General features: G+C 36.0%; 1 protein-coding gene across 4 annotated transcripts in view; it reads left to right on the top strand.

The window, feature by feature from the left end:
- The window catches only part of LOC106880624 (calpain-15), a 59,905-nt gene that overhangs the window by 19,135 nt on the left and 19,240 nt on the right, over positions 1-21,530 (top strand). For all 4 annotated transcript variants that reach the window (XM_089361986.1, XM_089361985.1, XM_089361987.1 and 1 more), the window contains exons 4-9: positions 208-395; positions 2,809-2,989; positions 7,094-7,241; positions 10,512-10,557; positions 17,473-17,601; positions 19,169-19,327. In XM_089361986.1, coding sequence (XP_089218112.1) covers positions 208-395; positions 2,809-2,989; positions 7,094-7,241; positions 10,512-10,557; positions 17,473-17,601; positions 19,169-19,327 — 851 coding nt within the window. The remainder of the gene's footprint in view (positions 1-207; positions 396-2,808; positions 2,990-7,093; positions 7,242-10,511; positions 10,558-17,472; positions 17,602-19,168; positions 19,328-21,530) is intronic.

Here is a 21,530-nt window from a genome sequence, read left to right as displayed (position 1 = left end):
GGGAAGTCTAAATGCCTTGCAGTATTTAATTACTTGTGAATTCAAATTCTACAGAAGGTCAAAATAGAATAAGTAGCAGTCAAGAAACGAGATCAGCTAAATTGACTACACTCCTCCAGTTCAAATTTATACCTTTCTGTCAGTAATGCTAATTCTTATTTCATATTTTGCTGTTAAACTTATATTTTTCTTCCTCTTTACCAACAGCAAAATATTTGTTTTGTTGATGATTCCTTTCTACCATGTCCGAAATCCATATCCTGGTTACCCCAGTATCCTCATATTGTTGAATATGTACAATGGCTGCGACCATCTTCAATATCTTCACGAAGTTGGACTGTCTATGAAAATCCAAGACCTGATGATATTGTCCAAGGAAAAGTTGGTGACTGCTGGTAAACAAGAATTCTATTCTGTTCTTTCATTTTACCGTTTACTGGATTGTGATGATTGGCAGTTTGCTACACTCAATAAAACCTATCCAATGAGGTCCTAAAAGCGTTTAGTTTATGTCTATATCTCTGTACCCAATCTATCCTCTCAAATCATATTCATAACGCACATCCCTTTATCAGTCTTCTAACTGTGGTACTATTTACTCGGTGGCTGTAATTATATGAGAGTAGAACTGTGCATATTATCCTTCTTGGATTCACTTCTTCATATTACCCATCTTGCATTTTTAAGATCATCTCTTACCACTTTATTTTTCAATGAACACACCTTTGCCCTGAACAGCTTCTCTTATTTGCCATTGATGTCCCCCTGCCTTTGTTTGTCATTCTCTGTATCTATTCCTACATACCTTTTACCATCTCTTTGTCATATGCATCTCTATCTTTCCCTCCCCACACAGTTCACATTATTTTCAGGTTTTTCATCCAACTACAGTTTTATTACGCTGCTTTCCATTCCATTCCTCTTTTTGTACTGGCTATTTATCGCCTCCTCCTTGACCCACAATTATTTCCTCCACTTCTCTCTCACTAAAACTGATATTCACCATTGACTATGCCTTCAACCGTGTTCACTATTTACTGCATTCACCTTTTAACCATGAATCACTCTCCTTTCACTCTTGCATGAACTTACATGGTCACCCTTCCCAATCCTGTGCACCGTTTTTCTCTTTATCAACCTTCTTCTTTGAGAGTATGTTCTGATACTTTGTCATCTCCATGTTTATCTCTTTTCCAGCAAGTTGTTGGTTATGTTTCTCTATCATACTTTAGTCTCTCAACACATGGTACAAACCAGCTATATCTCCCTTTCTCTACTACTCCACCACTCATTTGAGTGGGGGTTGTATTGCAAGGTACTTGATGCCACAGAAAACCACTCAGTACAATTTGTGAAGTGATTTTCATTCAGAAGGCTATTCAACCATAGAAACAATGCTAAAACAGACATTGGATACTTGATGTATTCCGCAGGTGGATCAGATCCTTTTAAAGTTGTAAAAAATTTATATTAGCAATAGAGGCAGTATTTTAATAGTGAAAAGTAATCTTTATCCCCAGTTAAATGTGGATGTTCTGTTAGAGCAAACTATACTGCGCTAGATACCATGAGAGAAACTCTCATATTGGCTTTTGCTGCAAAATGCACTCTTGTTTATATTGCTAGCAGGGGAGATAAATCTTCCAGATTGAGACCACCAGACCACATGATTTTGACCTTCTTTGGTCTTGTCAAAGATGAATGCTTGACCGCTAGAGTTAGCTGTCCAACCTATGCCAACATGGAAGATGGACATTAAATGATGATGTTAGACTTCCTCGTATATATATATATATATATACATACAAACATACATATAGTTTCTTGGCAGCGTAATGTCAAATTTGATAGTGTCAAAGAAAATATCACATCTCACGTATTTTGTTTTTTTACATTCTGAATTCAAATCCTGCCAGAGTTGATTCAAATCCCAGAGTCAATTTCATAAACTACCTGTCTAGATCAGGAGATTAAACGATAAATGCCTTTTATTTTTAAATACTCATGCAGGTTAAAATGTGTAGTGAGTGACATGACAGTGACTTAAGGAAAAAAAAAAAAAAAGGCCAGAGTAAAGTAATTTGTGTTCTCCCACAAAAATTCTAGGACATATATAGCATTGTTCAAAGAAGATATTGCGAGAATAACTTTAATTACCTGGACTGATTAACCTTATGTGTAAGAAAAATTTAGAAATGAGCAAATCAACTAAGTAGCAAATGAAGTGTCGTAGTTTCTAGTTTGGGTTTTTACTTGCTGAGTTCAAATTCCACTGATGTCAACTTTGCTTTTCAACCTTCCAGGTGCTAGTTTAGGAAAGTGGGCTGGTGAACATGTTAGAGCATCAAATGAAGTGCCTTTCTGAATTTGTTCTGGCTCTTTTGGTTCTGAGTTCAAATCCCAGTGTGGTCTACTTGAGTGGTAAGCTTCATCTGTTGCCTAGCTTAACACCACCATCTGATTCTTGGATGCTTTTAGTGGAGTCCAATTGGTTGCAAGCAATCTGGCCAGATCTCTAGCTTCCACCCAGATCTCTAGCTTCCACCCAGATCTCTAGCTTCCACCCAGATCTCTAGCTTCCACCCAGATCTCTAGCTTCCACCCAGATCTCTAGCTTCCACCCAGATCTCTAGCTTCCACCCACCAGAGCTTGAGTCCTTGTAGAGAATCATAGGCATCACCCCTGACCAAACTATAAACAAATGAAGATTGTTTGTTACTTTGATGATGCAAGAAAAGAAAGTACTTTTGTTTCACATTTATTCATTTGTAACATTGTTGTCAATGTTCTTTTTTTTTTTTTTTAAGGTTGATGTCAGCATTGGCAGTTATTGCTGAACGCAGAGAATTAATTGAAAATCTGATTCCTAGTAAATATAGTAAATGTGGTGTATATCATGTTCGTCTCTATCGTGATGGTCAGTGGAAGATGGTTATAGTTGACGATTTACTTCCTTGCGACAGGAATGGGAAACTTATCTTTTCTAAGGTAGGTTTCTGGGTCGGTGGTTTTTTTCCTTATATTATGTTACAAATCTGTTTCTGTTACTTTTAAGATTGTCTAGGACTTCATTGTGTAATATGCATCTTTTTTAAAAGCATGGCAGGGTATAATTTGAGACATAGTTGCTGTTTCTAGCAGATTGGGTGACCATGTAGGGATGCCCTTATTGGTTTAACTTTTTTAGTGGCTCTACTGATGCTTTTTGTTGTTCAACTCCAAGTCAGCCCTGACTGACCAGATCTGTAATCAAAAGAGTTCCAGTTATGACGAACTGGTCTCCCTCCACATACATTGCTTATGTTGAACAGCATTTTCAAATGTGTCCATCTTGTTTTAGGATAGTAGATTCTTAAAAGACAGGGTTCACCAGTGTTTATAGAAAATTGAAAACTAATGACCTAGAAGTTCTGATGTTGGTTTGTGTTGATGTCTCTGGTTGTTGATTGTACTAATGTATTGAATTTTTTTCTTTGCTGAGGTTAAGATTGGTCAATCTACCTTCAATTCAATCATGGAACTATGTCCAGAAATATCACTATTACAAGAATAGCAATCTTGTGTATAGTTTGGTAGTTGTTTCCAGACCATTGGTTCACCAAAGCTCATGCACTTTCTTTTACTTTGTTCATTGTCTCAGATTTTCAAGGCAAGTTTGGTAGACTAGACAAAAGGGTTTGTCTTAGTTCCTTAATTTCATTTTAAAATAATTGAAATATATTCTAACAAAATCTGTAACAAGATGTTGCTTTGCTGATGCAAAAGATCCATAAGTATAACAAAAATTATTCATTTTCTACATTAGTACTAGCCAGATTGGAATTCAAGTTTAACTTAGTGAAGACAAATAATCTGGAAATATAGTATAAAACTTAGTTTTCATTGAGCTTGAGAAGCTGAAGATACAACCAGTTAATGCTGAAATAGGGAATCACATGCTTACTAGCATCACTATTGTATTGAAACCATCTTGGGAAAACTAGGATACACTTCAGACTGTTTTCCTATAATCTTTTATAATTTTCGAGGTATTATTTATAAGAGGTTAATCTTACAACCTTTCTCAGTTAATAACTGTTAGTTAATACTTTCTTTACCTTAAGTACCTATATTATATACTTTCTCTGTTTTAAAAAGTTAATCTGGAAATTGCTTCTTTGCACTGTGCTGTGTTTTATTATAGTGTAGGTAGCTATCTTTATTATTATCATTAATAGTTTTGCTCTGATTATTTCTCTATATAATATAGCAATTAAATGGTTGTAGAATTTAAGCTTTCTTGGGAATTAACTTGACTTTCCCCTTCAAAAATTTTTTGATAATCTTCCTATTTTAAATGAATAGAATTAATACATCAATAATTCTCCTGTGGTGCTTAGTGGCAAGTTAGAAAAATGTGTCTGGAATCAGCAGTTCTTAAATTAACTCAACACCAGCTTCACTTTCAAAACAGCAAAGTCATTGCAGACCAGTGTTGTACTTGTCAAAAATTTTGATTTGGACACAGACACCTTATCCAGTGCTGTTATTTTGCAGATGTGGTTAAGATGTTAACCAAACTATCAACAAAATTAAAGAATACTTTTTACTGAACTGTATCCAAGTACAAGCTTGGCTGTGTGGTTCAGAAGTTTACTTTGCATTTAGTTTCCAGATTCAATCTCACTGCCCAGCACATCTGCAAAGAGTCTTCTACCATAGTCTAAGGTTGATCCAAACTTTGTGAATAAGATTGTGTGAAAAGCCAACACATGTACTGTACACATTGTTGGATGGTGAGCTTAATCCATTATCTCCATTAACATTACTAATTGGACCTCAGCAGCCTTTTAATAGAGGCTACCATGTTGCAAATTTTCAGAGCAGGTCTCTTGACTGAGAATATCATTCTTTTCTTCCAAAAGTCTGTTGCCTGCAAAGCTTACATTCTTGGGTTGTGTATTTGTAGGTTACATTGAGTTTATGTCTTAATTGTTGGACAGCCATGATTAACAGATTAGACGGCAAGCAGAATAAAGTTTGAATAAAAGCCTTCTTTGAATTGGTTTATTTAACCATGTCTGAATTTTTCACATCACATTCTGCAAGTTTTCTTATTCACAGCATCTTGACCAGAAGCCTTTTGAACATTTTTCACTGCTTTGTTTATGCTTGAATCTTGATAAAGAAGGACAAGATGTTGAATATTCTCTTTACTTGATTCTACATTCAGTTTTTCATATAGAAAATTAGGGCACTAAATATATTTGTTACTATATGAGAATTCTTCATGAAATGGTTAAATATTTACATACCAGTGAGTATCACTAATCTTTATATCATGACCCCCCCCCTCTCCTCCACAAAGGAAGACGTGTAACAAATTTCACAAGTTCATACTTGTAATTAGACAGAGCCTAATACCTTTAGTTCTATGTTGCAAAGTGAAAAATAATAAATAAAAAAAAAAGATAAATTTGTGATTGCCATAAATGTAAAGAGTTGTTTTGCAAATAATTTTTTGTGTTTTATTTAAATTGATTTGCTAGAATTTTGTTTGAGTTAAATCTAGAATTCAGATTAGCCACACCATTACTCTAGTGTTTCTATTAAAAATATTTCCAATGATTTAATGTCTCAATTCTGAAGTATTTTGACTCAGTCTAAACCAAAAGTAGTGTTTTTTCCCTTATAATTACTCTTGACATTGCTTTTGTTGATTGGTTATGTTGGTGGTTGGTATTGTAGTAGTGACAAGCAAACTTAAGATCAATGACATTACATAAAGCTGTGTTCATTCCATTCATTTTGCTAGGTACAGTGCACTGAGAAGCACATTAACTAATATGTTTTATCCAAGACGTGAGCCTGTGATTAGAAGGAATTTGGCTGCTATTTGTAGCAGGTTGAACAATCATGTAAAGGTTCTCTCATTGTATTGTCTTGATAGTGTTACTGATACTGCTAGTTTTTCTAATGAAGAAGACAGCAATGGTTGTCATATTGGTGCTGATGGTAATGATGCTAATGCTGCTGAAAATCAGTAATGTCAATGGAAGTGGTCCTGCTACTCTACCGAAGTTATAGATGAGACCTATAACTCTTTTGTTTATTGAAGTGCAATGTGAGTGTTAAACTAGATATAATATATTTGCAGGTATATTAGCTTGATAAAGCCAATGTTGCTCTGAGTTGTGCTTACTGGAAATTTCATAGATTAGAATAGCTGCATCACTCATGTTATGAAAGCATTGTATTCTTGAAAATCTTGCTATACAGAAAAGATTTTCCCATTAATTTCCATGTTTCATGAAAATTAATGGCAAATAGGATTCATGTTATGGAACTCCATGACAAGATTTTCTGGAATGTGATGTGATGTTGGTTATTTTTCCATGAAGAGTGAAAAATTCACCATTTCAGGCTTTGTCTTTCTTTAGGGATCATACAATTGGCATACATATATTATTTTGTCTTTTCAAACAATAAATGCCTGAAACATTAGCCTTTCCACCCATTATGGTCAGCTAACAATTGTACTTTATGTTTATCTACAAACTATTTTGGATAAATTTTTGGTGACTCAGTTCACCATTAGATTCTTTGGATTTAGGATCTTACTAAAGGAACTGAACTCAACACTGCTAGCTAATGAAAGACAGTTGTTACAATATTGCAGCTTTTTGTAGTAGTCAGTTATTCTTATCCTTTGGTACCACTGTACATCTATAGCGACTGGGCGATCTAAGAATTGTCTTGGTCATAGCTTTAACACCATGCCAGTTCATTATCATCATCGTTTAACGTCTGCTTTCCATGCTGGCATGGGTTGGACGATTTGACTGAGGACTGGTGAGCCGGATGGCTACAACAGGCTCTCCCTAAGCTACATATTGGAATCAGTCATTTGTGCTGTCATGCTAAATATTCTTAATCTAATCCTTCTTCCTCAAGTCTGCTTTTTCCCTAAGTCTTGATTCCTACCCACATTTTCTCTATAAAAATTATGATCATTGTAATTTGTTTTGGTTAAAAATGTTACAATCATATATGAAAATGATAAACAGTCCCAAAACTAAAATTTATATTTCTATATTGATTCTTTAATTACAGGCTGATCGAAATCAGCTATGGGTGCCATTAATTGAAAAAGCCATGGCTAAATTATGTGGTTGTTATGAAGCTTTGGCTGGTGGTACCTGCCATGAAGCCCTACAATCTCTCACTGGAGCTCCTTGTCTGAAGATTGACTTAGAATCTGGTTAGTTTCTTTAAATGTTCTTTTCTCTTTCAAACACAAGATGAGTTATAGATTTATGTACATTTGTAACTTAATTGTTCCTGTATGTTTAGCATTTATTGATCATCTATTATTTGTCCATTTATCTTATATTCAAAATTGCTACCAGCATAGGTCAAGGTGAATGTGTTATTGGGATATTGTTTTACAACTTTTGATGATTTTTCTGTTACAAACCCTTACAAGTTTCTCAAGAAAAAGATTTTATTGCACATGCCTTTAGAGGCATAAAGCCAGTGGATGATTTACTGAAAGTGAAAATGACATTTATTATCAATGCTTGTAGCTGAGGCATTTTCAGAGAAATGCAAATGTAAAGATACACACACACACACACACACACACACACACACACACACAATGAGCTTCCTTCAGTTTCCATCTACCAAATGCACTCATGAGGCTTTGGTCAGTCCAAAGCTACAATAAAAGATACTTTCTGTAGGTGCCAAGCAGTGGACTGAACCCCGTACCATGTAGTTAGGAAGTGAACTTCTTAACTACATCACTATGCCTACATCTATATATTTATGTATATTTATAATTTATCCATCATTTGTAGAGCTTCATGTCATACACTATTGAATTATAAAAACATTACTTCAAAATGATATGGAAGATGTCTTTCAAATGAAATACCTTCTCTGATTCTTTGAAGTATCATGTATGATCACGTTTGCCAGTTAACCAACTATTTCTGAATTGAAAACAGTGATGGTTCTAGTATGATCATGTGAACCGACTGGATGATTCAAGGTTTTTATATAATTCACATCATGATTTATAATCATTATTTAATGCTTGTTTTCCATGCTGGCATGGATCGGATGGTTGACAAGATCTAACAAGACATAAGTCTGCACTGAGCCTCAGTGTCAACTTTGGCAACTTTTTTTATGGCTGGATATCCTTCCTAATGCAAACTACTTTACAGTGTTTGCTGGGTGCCTTTTTGTTTTGTGTGTGTGTGTGTGTGTGTTCCCAAATAACTTTCAAGAAAGGAGTAGAGAATGGGAGGGGGAGGAAGAAAAAGTGTCTTCTACTATAAGGTGGGGTGCAATATTCGAGAGGGGCAATGTCAATGGTTTTATGCCTAGTGCTGAGAGGCTGGAATATGTTGAAATGACTGGCCCAGATGGCTTTTAGTAGAGATTCAAAGGTAAGCAGTTGGAAAGAAGACAGAAATGGTGGTGAATATTGGGGCAGTTGGGGGGGGGGGGGAAGAGTGGGAGTAGAAGTGCATGTAACAAGTGATGATGAGAGATATACAAAAGTTGCTTAGGGGACTATGGTAAGTGGGGGTATGATGGTAGATGTGAAAAGCAAACTGAGAGCAATAATAGGTAAAGGAGGGGAGCAAAAGTGGTTGGTAGAAATAGTATGAGCAGGGGTGGAGTGAAGGTATGTGGCTTAGTGGTGAGGGTATTCGCTCATGATCATAAGGTCCTGAGTTTGATACCAGCAGACATATGTTAGGCTCTTTATTTGATTTTTTTTATTAAAAAATAAAAAATATTGCTTTATATTTATGATTCCCTTCTTTACAAATATTTCTCCATGGCAACTTCCAGTATTGGCATAAAAACAGCAAAGTCTCTCACTCTCTCTTTTAATGCTCGCTCTGTGTAAACAACTACGACAAATTACCAAAAGATATATTTACTAAGTTCGCAAATTTAAATATTCAGTACAAGATAGTTTTTAATATGCATTTATTTATACAACTTTTTCATTCCATGTTTATCTCATTCATTGTTTGCAATGCTCTCTCTCTCTCTCTTCTCCCCTCTCTCTTTCTCACTCTCTCCCTTCTCCCCCCCCCCTCTCTCTCACACACACACACACACACACCATCCAGGTTTGATTTCATTCTGAACTTGCACACTTTGTTAATTTCCAAAAAATTATTTATTTTCTTTTTGCACACTTTGTTCATCTCTATGTATTTGTAGTTAGTCACACATGCACCTGTGTTTGTGTATGTGCATTTATATACAATTATAAATGTGTTTGTTTGTGTGTGTGAAGGCGTGTGCTGTCATGTTGACATACATACATAAATACATATGCATAAATCTTGTTTGTATGTGTGTGTGAATGAGAGTGATGTCTAAGTGGCACTCACTCTCTTTCTCTCTCTTTCACACACACACACACACACACATACGTACAAGAAAGATGTATGCCTATTTATTTATGTATCTACATCGTTCTGTCTTGCTGTCTGTCTGTCTGCCTAGCTGTCTGTCTGTCTGCCTAGCTGTCTGTCTGTCTGCCTAGCTGTCTGTCTGTCTGCCTAGCTGTCTGTCTGTCTGCCTAGCTGTCTGTCTGTCTGCCTAGCTGTCTGTCTGTCTGCCTAGCTGTCTGTCTGTCTGCCTAGCTGTCTGTCTGTCTGCCTAGCTGTCTGTCTCTCTGCCTAGCTGTCTGTCTCTCTGTCTAGCTGTCTGTCTCTCTGTCTAGCTGTCTGTCTCTCTGTCTAGCTGTCTGTCTCTCTGTCTAGCTGTCTGTCTCTCTGTCTAGCTGTCTGTCTCTCTGTCTAGCTGTCTGCCTCTCTGTCTAGCTATCTGCCTCTCTGTCTAGCTGTCTGTCCCTCTGTCTAGCTGTCTGTCTGTTTGTCTAGCTCTTTGTCTAAACAAGTAATGACATTTTGAATGCGTTTACTATGCGTGTTTCAGATTGTTGTGTAGTAGTAAAAAAAGAAAAAGCTGGAATTCATCTCTTATGCAACACCTTCAGTTTAGACATTTCCAAAAATAAATAGTTCACTTAAATCTTCCCTTTGTCTCTTTCACTCTCTATAGATATTCTACCACTTGTGTCAACCTTCCATCAAGTCGGTGATTTGAGCTGCCCTAGAGCATATGTAAATGGCACATTTAGTCACTATTTTTATTTTGAAATGCTTTACCTGAAGGAGGTGTTGTGTAAGAGATACATTTTTTTTATATTATGCAATTATCTAAAATGAGTGTATCAAAATGCATTCCACTTATTACTTGGTTGACTTCATTCTTAGATGTTAAATGAATGACTCTGTACCAGTACAAGTTAGTCAGTCCTTACTCCATTTACACAGATACTCTAACAAGGATTATTCAAGTTGTAAAATTCTTATTCCATGCATTGCTTCTAAGTATCACACACACACACACACACACACACACACACACACACACACACACACACACACACACAGAAAAATTCATGTATATTGTTTTTCTTTTTAAATAGAAGATGATGAAGCATGGGCCTACTTGCTGAGTTCTTGGGAGTCCAGGTATGACTATATCAATGTTTGGTTCTAAAATTAGTTGTTGTTGTGTTCTCTCAAATCATTCCAGATTCAGTAGACCTATATACAAGAATGTTTTATCCCTGACCTTCCATCAGTATAAGAGTATCTAAGACTATTTAGGAGCATGAACCTCACAGAAGAGATTATAAAAGTGTGGGATTACTATTGATATACTGTACTTAAGGAGATGTGCCCATCTCTAAGATTCCGGAAGCACAGTTTAAAGTGTGTGTGTGTGTGTGTGTGTATGTATTTATCATCATTATAATTTAACATCTGTTGTCCACACCCTAGCAGTTGGGGGAACCTGTGGAAGAGGTAGGCCCAGGAAGACCTGGAATGAGGTGGTTAGGCACGACCTTCGAACATTGGGCCTCACCAAGGCGATGACTTCTGACCGAGACCTTTGGAAATATGCTGTGCGTGAGAAGACCCGGCAAGCCAAGTGAGACCTAAATCCAAGGCCTCTGCCAGGGGTCTAGCCAGCCCACTTATGCGTACCTTTCCTTCATTGGACACTAAACTCCGCTTGCGAAGACCTGTTGAGGCAAGTGAAATCAAAATCGAACTAAATTCGATGACTGGCACCCATGCCAACGTCGTCTCCTTCATTGGACACAAAACTCAGCTTGCAAAGACCTGTTGGGGCAAGCGAAATCGTGATGGCACCTGTGCCCAGCGTCCCCTTCCTGGCACTTGTAAAAACAGTCAAGCGAGATCGTTGCCAGTGCCACTGGACTGGCTCTTGTGCAGGTGGCACGTAAAATACACCATTTTGAGCATGGCCGTTGCCAGAACCGCTTGACTGGCCTTTGTACCGGTGGCATGTAAAAGCACCCACTACACTCTCAGAGTGGTTGGCATTAAGAAGGGCATCCAGCTGTAGAAACTCTGCCAAATCAGATTGGAGCCTGGTGTAGCCTCTGGTTCACCAGTCCCCAGTCAAATCGTCCAACCCATGCTAGCATGGGTTGGATGATTTGACATGGCTGGCAAGTTGGAAGGCTGCACCAGACTCCATTTTTCTGCTTTGGCATGGGTTTTACAGCCATATGTCCTTCCTAACACCAACCACTCAGAGAGTGTAATGGTATATACATATACATATATATATTACGGAAAAATTTGGATAAGTACTGTTTTCACTTTGCTAAAGATTTTCTACTATTTGAAAATAATATGTATTCTTGTTTTTATACTATTCATTTGGTTCTTTATAGATTATTTTTAATAGATAACTTATTTAACACTAAATTATTTAGAAGTTAGTTTCATTTCAACATAATATTAGAACTTCGATTTGAATAGTGTTGATATATTTTCGATTATTTTTGATTAATAATATTTGATTAATTATTAATCGTTATAGTTTATAATATCGTTAAAGTTTTTTTAAATCAAAACTTTGTATATATATATAAAGTTTAATCTTTTATTCTTAATAATTTTTTCTTTCCTAATTTTTTCATTCATAATTTTCCCATTCATAATTTTTTCATTCATATTTTTTATTATTACGTTTGTAGAAATAAATAATCTTGTATTTTTCTATTATTCAATTGATCTTTAATTAAAATTAAATAAACGTCTTTAGCTTTAAATAGTATAGCTTTAACTATTACACCGGTTAAATATGTACTAATTTTATCTTCATTATTATTTTAAACTTAAACTTCGTTCAACTTGTATTTAAAACAATGATAATTTAAAACAATGATAATTTATGTAAGATGTTTTTTGTATATAATATACATGTTATTATAATGGATGAATGGATGATTATTGAATGGTTATTATTTTGATATTATGATATTTTTAAAATAATTTTTCTATCTTTATATAATAAGTATTTCATATTAATTCATTTGGTACTTATTGTTGGTTGAGATATATATCTAATTATTGTTCTACTTACGATCTGACGAGTAGCTATATTTTTTAATAGAATTTATTTTCGATAATTTCAATTCATTTTAATCGATTTAAATTTCTTTTCTATTTGAAAATTGGTTATGAAACACGTGTAATCTTTTTATTATATTTATCTTATGATATTTACTTTACTTTATATTATACTCATTTATTGTGCTTTTAATTATTAATTTTTCTATATGTGATAGTGGATTTTCATCAATGAGTTCTTGAAAATTGGTTATTTTCCCTAAAACTATATATTTTATATATACTTTATCTATAAGGCTCAATTTAATTTTAATTTTTTATAAATTGATTTTAATTGAGTTTTTTACCTGTAATTTTGGATTTTGTCCCTAATATTATTATCATATATATATATATATATATATATATATATATATATACAGACAGACAGACACAAACACACACACACAACTGGGCCTCCTCACCCAATGCCCTCTTCAAGCCATCATCTTCACCCATCTTGTCTCTGTCATTGATGCATCCATCATCTACCTAACATCACTATATCGTTCTTAGTATTCTTTCTCTCTTCTCTGTTACCAAATTATCTTTCCTTCTCCACCTTCATACAATTTCACTCTCCTCATGCACTACGCTTACCTTTTCCCTTGCATTCTTTTTACCTAACCACCTACACATCTTTCTTTCACTTTTTACCTCATCACTATATCGTTCTTAGTATTCTTTCTCTCTTCTCTGTTACCAAATTATCTTTCCTTCTCCACCTTCATACAATTTCACTCTCCTCATGCACTACGCTTACCTTTTCCCTTGCATTCTTTTTACCTAACCACCTACACATCTTTCTTTCACTTTTTACCTCATCACTATATCGTTCTTAGTATTCTTTCTCTCTTCTCTGTTACCAAATTATCTTTCCTTCTCCACCTTCATACAATTTCACTCTCCTCATGCACTACGCTTACCTTTTCCCTTGCATTCTTTTTACCTAACCACCTACACATCTTTCTTTCACTTTTTACCTCATCACTATATCGTTCTTAGTATTCTTTCTCTCTTCTCTGTTACCAAATTATCTTTCCTTCTCCACCTTCATACAATTTCACTCTCCTCATGCACTACGCTTACCTTTTCCCTTGCATTCTTTTTACCTAACCACCTACACATCTTTCTTTCACTTTTTACCTCATCACTATATCGTTCTTAGTATTCTTTCTCTCTTCTCTGTTACCAAATTATCTTTCCTTCTCCACCTTCATACAATTTCACTCTCCTCATGCACTACGCTTACCTTTTCCCTTGCATTCTTTTTACCTAACCACCTACACATCTTTCTTTCACTTTTTACCTCATCACTATATCGTTCTTAGTATTCTTTCTCTCTTCTCTGTTACCAAATTATCTTTCCTTCTCCACCTTCATACAATTTCACTCTCCTCATGCACTACGCTTACCTTTTCCCTTGCATTCTTTTTACCTAACCACCTACACATCTTTCTTTCACTTTTTACCTCATCACTATATCGTTCTTAGTATTCTTTCTCTCTTCTCTGTTACCAAATTATCTTTCCTTCTCCACCTTCATACAATTTCACTCTCCTCATGCACTACGCTTACCTTTTCCCTTGCATTCTTTTTACCTAACCACCTACACATCTTTCTTTCACTTTTTACCTCATCACTATATCGTTCTTAGTATTCTTTCTCTCTTCTCTGTTACCAAATTATCTTTCCTTCTCCACCTTCATACAATTTCACTCTCCTCATGCACTACGCTTACCTTTTCCCTTGCATTCTTTTTACCTAACCACCTACACATCTTTCTTTCACTTTTTACCTCATCACTATATCGTTCTTAGTATTCTTTCTCTCTTCTCTGTTACCAAATTATCTTTCCTTCTCCACCTTCATACAATTTCACTCTCCTCATGCACTACGCCTACCTTTTCCCTTGCATTCTTTTTACCTAACCACCTACACATCTTTCTTTCACTTTTTACCTCATCACTATATCGTTCTTAGTATTCTTTCTCTCTTCTCTGTTACCAAATTATCTTTCCTTCTCCACCTTCATACAATTTCACTCTCCTCATGCACTACGCTTACCTTTTCCCTTGCATTCTTTTTACCTAACCACCTACACATCTTTCTTTCACTTTTTACCTCATCACTATATCGTTCTTAGTATTCTTTCTCTCTTCTCTGTTACCAAATTATCTTTCCTTCTCCACCTTCATACAATTTCACTCTCCTCATGCACTACGCTTACCTTTTCCCTTGCATTCTTTTTACCTAACCACCTACACATCTTTCTTTCACTTTTTACCTCATCACTATATCGTTCTTAGTATTCTTTCTCTCTTCTCTGTTACCAAATTATCTTTCCTTCTCCACCTTCATACAATTTCACTCTCCTCATGCACTACGCTTACCTTTTCCCTTGCATTCTTTTTACCTAACCACCTACACATCTTTCTTTCACTTTTTACCTCATCACTATATCGTTCTTAGTATTCTTTCTCTCTTCTCTGTTACCAAATTATCTTTCCTTCTCCACCTTCATACAATTTCACTCTCCTCATGCACTACGCTTACCTTTTCCCTTGCATTCTTTTTACCTAACCACCTACACATCTTTCTTTCACTTTTTACCTCATCACTATATCGTTCTTAGTATTCTTTCTCTCTTCTCTGTTACCAAATTATCTTTCCTTCTCCACCTTCATACAATTTCACTCTCCTCATGCACTACGCTTACCTTTTCCCTTGCATTCTTTTTACCTAACCACCTACACATCTTTCTTTCACTTTTTACCTCATCACTATATCGTTCTTAGTATTCTTTCTCTCTTCTCTGTTACCAAATTATCTTTCCTTCTCCACCTTCATACAATTTCACTCTCCTCATGCACTACGCTTACCTTTTCCCTTGCATTCTTTTTACCTAACCACCTACACATCTTTCTTTCACTTTTTACCTCATCACTATATCGTTCTTAGTATTCTTTCTCTCTTCTCTGTTACCAAATTATCTTTCCTTCTCCACCTTCATACAATTTCACTCTCCTCATGCACTACGCTTACCTTTTCCCTTGCATTCTTTTTACCTAACCACCTACACATCTTTCTTTCACTTTTTACCTCATCACTATATCGTTCTTAGTATTCTTTCTCTCTTCTCTGTTACCAAATTATCTTTCCTTCTCCACCTTCATACAATTTCACTCTCCTCATGCACTACGCTTACCTTTTCCCTTGCATTCTTTTTACCTAACCACCTACACATCTTTCTTTCACTTTTTACCTCATCACTATATCGTTCTTAGTATTCTTTCTCTCTTCTCTGTTACCAAATTATCTTTCCTTCTCCACCTTCATACAATTTCACTCTCCTCATGCACTACGCTTACCTTTTCCCTTGCATTCTTTTTACCTAACCACCTACACATCTTTCTTTCACTTTTTACCTCATCACTATATCGTTCTTAGTATTCTTTCTCTCTTCTCTGTTACCAAATTATCTTTCCTTCTCCACCTTCATACAATTTCACTCTCCTCATGCACTACGCTTACCTTTTCCCTTGCATTCTTTTTACCTAACCACCTACACTTCTTTCTTTCACTTTTTACCTCATCACTATATCGTTATTAGAATTCTGCTGTTCTTCCCCACTTTTGTACATTGTCGTTCCCTGCTCTCCTCTTCTTTTCCCCCAACTTGTATGTACCATTCATCACCCCACCCATTGTCCATTATTTACTACATCCATATCTCAACCCCACTCAGTCACTGTAGTGGTTGGGGTAGGATTGAGGTATGGAGGAAAGGGGAAAGGTAAGCATACTGCATGGGGAAACTGAAATTGTATGGTGGTGGAGAAGGAGAGAATTTGGTAACACGAAAGGATGATCGCTGCAAAATGTGGATGGAGAGATGATAAATATCTTGCCTCCAGCATATTCCTCATCCCTCAACGCTTCATTCATAATACTCACCCATTCCTCACTCTCCTTCTACACTCTTGCAACCTCTACCTTTCCATGCTCTCTCTCTTCTATCTCCACTCACTTCTATTCGCCTTGTATCTTGAGGATTCGTTCTGATACCTCATCACTACTATTTCATCTCCCTTTCCAGCTCTACCTTTGTTAATCCCACCCACTATGCTATACTCTAAGTAGCTATGTAACCCCTCTAAAGCAATAGATTTGTGTTCTGATCCTTTCTATCATACTTTAACCTCTCATCTAACATAGAGCTGCCTCCCAATTAGTCCACAGAAATCTTACTCTTGCAAGCTGATGACGACCTCACTAGTGCAGGTGACCTGCAAAAAGCACCCAGTACACTCTGTAATGTGGTTGGTGTTAGGAAAGGCATTTAACTGAAGAAGCTGTGCTAACACAGTTATTGGAGTACTGTTGCCATCCTCGGATCTGTCAGATTCTATTAAATCATTTAATCCATCCAGACAGATGTTAAAAAATGAATACGATGGTAGTGGCCTGTGTGATCTCAGAGAAATTTGAAAGTTATTTCTAGTGAATCAAGGCTTCTTTGTTTCTTCCATTTTTGGTAAAAAGATTACTGTTAGCAAGAGAGCAATAGTATAATTATGTTATTGAGGCCAACAAATTGTAGTGCTAGCTCACTTGTCATTTGATATTCAGTTTTATCTTGGCAACGTTCATTTTTGCACTTCATCTATCTGTGGAGTTCAAGAAATAATTAATAATACACTTGGTTTCAATTCAAATAATTATATTACCTTTATCAAAATTGTCTTCCTCTTTTAAGATGGCTGGGTGTAATTTGGAGATTTGGCTCCTGTTTCTAGCAGGTCAAGTAGTCACAACTTGTTAACTCAGAAAATAGCATTGTTTCAAATAGCTTTTGCTGGTAATTGTGTTTAGGTTGGGCATTTACAGAGGATATTGAGTTCTTTTTGCAACCTAAGTATTTTATTATTTTGTTTTGTTTACTTTTTCTTTTAGATTTTTGATTGCCTGTGCTTGTGGTGATAAAGTAAATTCCAATGATACAGATTTGGACTACGAAAGTTTAGGACTAGCCAAAAATCATGCTTACTCAGTGTTGGATGTTCAGGAGGTAGAAGGAAACAGGTGAGGAGTTTTGTTCTTTGTTAAATATTGATTTCTAACATATTCACAAGGTTTCCTGAGGTTGACAGGCTAAATTTGTAGCTGGGGCAAAGCTTCAGCCAGCCAAGGGTAACTAGGTGGGAGAGCAATGAGGTAGACAGGGCTATAAAAGAGAAGTGACAGGTTTTAGAAACAGTAGATGGACAAGAGGTTTATATAGCAAGAGCAGAAACTGAAAGGAAGTGGTTTACCAATGTCTTACAGCATGAGGTGTTCCAGATAGCAAGACAGTTTATAACACAGAGCGTGTATGGGGGTAGATAATGATGTACTTCCACTTTGTGATTCTGAAATGCTAGAGTCAAGGAAGTGCTACTTTTAAAGGCTATTAAATGGGGAAAATGTAACATTGACCCAACTGAGGGACTAGCTATCCTACTTGACAGCAGTATGATAGATAAGGCAATTTGGGATATGAAGACAGGAAACCCTTGTTCCATCTGGAATTGTGCTGAGCTGCTTAAAATATTTGACAGAATAGATTATAGCCTCATGCAACTGTCATCCTCCATTTACACCACATGTCCATATCAACACAGTCTTCTCTCTGCATCTTGAGTAAATGTCTTCTAATATAGCATCAGGCAAACTAATGCATTGGGTGTGAGTTTGGTTGATGGAAACTATGCTGAAGTCCACATTACAAGTATGCATTTGTATGTGTGCATGCACACACACCCACACACCTATCGATATTCCAAAGCATCACTTATTTTGAGCTCTTTGAAACATTGATCTGATCTTTACATTTCTTGATGACATTGTTTTGTGCTTTCAAAGACTTGTGGAATAAAAAAAAAATGCCCTTAACTGTAAAATGAGTTGGCAACAGGAAAAACATTTGGCCGTAAAATCCTGTCTAATATAATTTGACATGCCAGCATGGAAAAATGAACATTAAATGAATGAACAGATAAAGGTATTGGTCAAGCTTAGTAGAAGATATTTGCTGAAAAGTGTTACATAGTAGTATAAAACTTAGAAGCAAACCTCTTAACCATAAATCTATCTTTGGTGGTTTTTATTTATTTATTTCTAAATTTTTAATGAGTGTGCTCAGACCTTGCTGGTGCCACGTAAAAATCACCCAGTCCACTCTGTAAAGTGGTGGATGTTATGAAGGGCATCCAGCCATAAAAACCATGTCAAAACACACAGTGAAGAATGGTGCAATCCTCTGCCTTGCAAGCATGGAAGACAGACATTAAATGATAGTGATGATGATGATTTTTTAAAGCTTTTTAGAGACTCACTGTATGTAATGACGAGGACAGAATTTGAACCACAAACCACATATATCTTGACTGATTGTATACTGATTTAAGTATTCTACACTCATGTTGACATCCTGTGCTAAGCATTTAATATAAGTTATAACCTTAAGACCTTTAGCTACAATCTTGGCTTTGGCTGCACTCAATCACAATGAACCAATCAATATTGAAACTATAATAATAAGACTTCAAAAGCATGAAAAACATTATCTGATAATTTAATCCATTAACTATTTATTGACTTTCTTTTCCAGACTTCTCCAGATTCGTAACCCTTGGAAATGCTTCAGTTGGAAAGGCAAATGGTCCAATGATTCTCCACTTTGGGACACTATTAATCCAGCAACTAAACATAATCTACTTGCAAGGTGTGGTGATGGAAAGTTCTGGATGTGTTTCAAAGATGTCCGAAGGTTAATATCTTAATTTAATGTTCTTTGTTGTTGTTGTTGACAATGATAATGTGGCGGGTGAGTAGTGTGGTCAATGGTGGTGATAGGGTGGTGATGGCGTGGTTAATTTCACATAAATACTTTGTCATGTTACTGCAGGAAATTACTCTGAAAGAAATCTTTGCAGAAAGGTGAGTAGATTGATTACATTATGTTATCACAGTTTTGTGAGATTTGGCTGTTTTTTCTAGCATGTGGATAGCCTGCTTGAAGGCCTGAGGGTATATATATTACTCTTTACTTGTTTCAGTCATTTGACTGTGGCCACGCTGGAACACCGCCTTGTAGTCGAACAAATCAACCCCAGGACTTATTCTTTGGATGCCTAGTACTTATTCTATCAGTCTTTTTTGCCGAACCGCTAAGTTACGGGGACGTAAACACACCAGCATTGGTTGTCAAGCAATGTTGGGGGAACAAACACAGACACACATACATATATATATATATACATATATACGACGGGCTTCTTTCAGTTTCCGTCTACCAAATCCACTCACAAGGCTTTGGTCGGCCCGAGGTTATAGTATAAGACACTTGCCCAAGGTGCCACGCAGTGGGAATGAACTAGGAACTATGTGGTTGGTAAGCAAGCTACTTACCACACAGCCACTCCTGCGCCTATATATATATATATATATATATATATATATATATATATATATATATATATATATATTATTATTATTATTATTATTATTATTTATATAATAATATATATAATATATAATAATATATTATTATTATTATTATTTTCTTGTTTACGTTTTTTTTGCAATCTCCTGTACCCAGATATGCACCTATATACACAGGTAGACGTAGGTATGCACATACCTGTACGTATATATGCATATACTCATTTATTATTTGTTTTATATGAATGAACGCCTGCGTCGTCCCTGTTGTAAGTAGTTTTTTCAACTTTATATTTTCTGACGCGACTCTATCTCTTTCTCTATCACTTTTCCCCCCTCTCGTTCTTCCTCTGTTAGTACTACGTATCTCTCTTTACCCCTCTAGTTCTTCCTTCTGTTACTACTATATCTCTCTCTTTCCCCTCTCGTTCTTCCTTCTGTTACTACTATATTTCTCTCTTCCTCTCGTTGCTCACCTATTCTTCTACTTCCTCCCCTTGTTTCTCCCTCTACCACTCTCTCTCTTCCTTACCCCTCCCTGGTCACATGTTTCCGGTCACTAATCCTTTTCTTCCTTGGCTATCGCCGAGCAAACACGCGAACTTACTTCGTCCCGGCTTTCAGTTCGTGTCTCACAGCGTTCATATACACATAATTTTTCACGTCTGGCCACATAGCCTTTTCCGTTTGTTTTCCTGTCTTGTTTCTTGTCCGCCACTACATTCCTCCATGGCACAGGTTTAATTTGTGTATACAAATTTAATTTGCGGTCCATGGGAAGAGCCATTTTAACGATGCGTCCTGCCCAACTCTTCGAAACGCCAGTGTTAAAATGGAGGTAGCTGATGAAGGAAAATGTTCTCTATGTGGCTTGTGTGTTTTCTGTACTCTGGTTATTATTATTTTCTTGTCTACGTTTTGTTTGCAATGTCCTGTACCCAGATATGCACCTATATACACAGGTAGATGTAGGTATGCACATACCTGTACATATATATGCATATACTCATTTATTATTTGTTTTATATATACATATATATATATATATATATTTCGCAAAAAAAAAAAAGAAAAAAAATTTCCAGGAGGGGAGTAATTGAAATTTCTAAAATGCGATTTTTTGAAAAAAAAATTTTCGGAATCGGATCCTCCATAACCAAAAACATGGGATTCCATAAAAAAAAAAATCAATATATATCCATTTTACTGGAAGTTATGACAGAAAAATTGGATCTTGTGAATTTTCTGAAAGTCCCCTCTTCTTCCCCCACTCCGGGTTGTCAGCTTGCATGTTTTTTTTTTCCTATTCATTTTCCACAGACTTGTTAACACACCCCAGGCTAGTTTGTTTATTTATTTATTTTTTGTTCCCAGGTGAAGGTCTTTATATTGACCGATGCTTCTTATGTCCCAAAATTATCAGAGGAACTTCTATATATTGTTTTGGCATGGTTTCTACAGCTAGACGTCTTTCCTAAACTCAACTCCTTTACAGAGTGTACTAGATGCAGTAATAGTGAAGTTGTCTT

The sequence above is a fragment of the Octopus bimaculoides genome, chromosome 13 (genome assembly GCF_046866305.1).
Source record: "Octopus bimaculoides isolate indiv1 chromosome 13, ASM4686630v1, whole genome shotgun sequence".
Taxonomy (NCBI): domain Eukaryota; kingdom Metazoa; phylum Mollusca; class Cephalopoda; order Octopoda; family Octopodidae; genus Octopus; species Octopus bimaculoides.
Note: the sequence above shows the minus strand (reverse complement) of the source record. Positions and strands in the feature narration are given on the sequence as shown.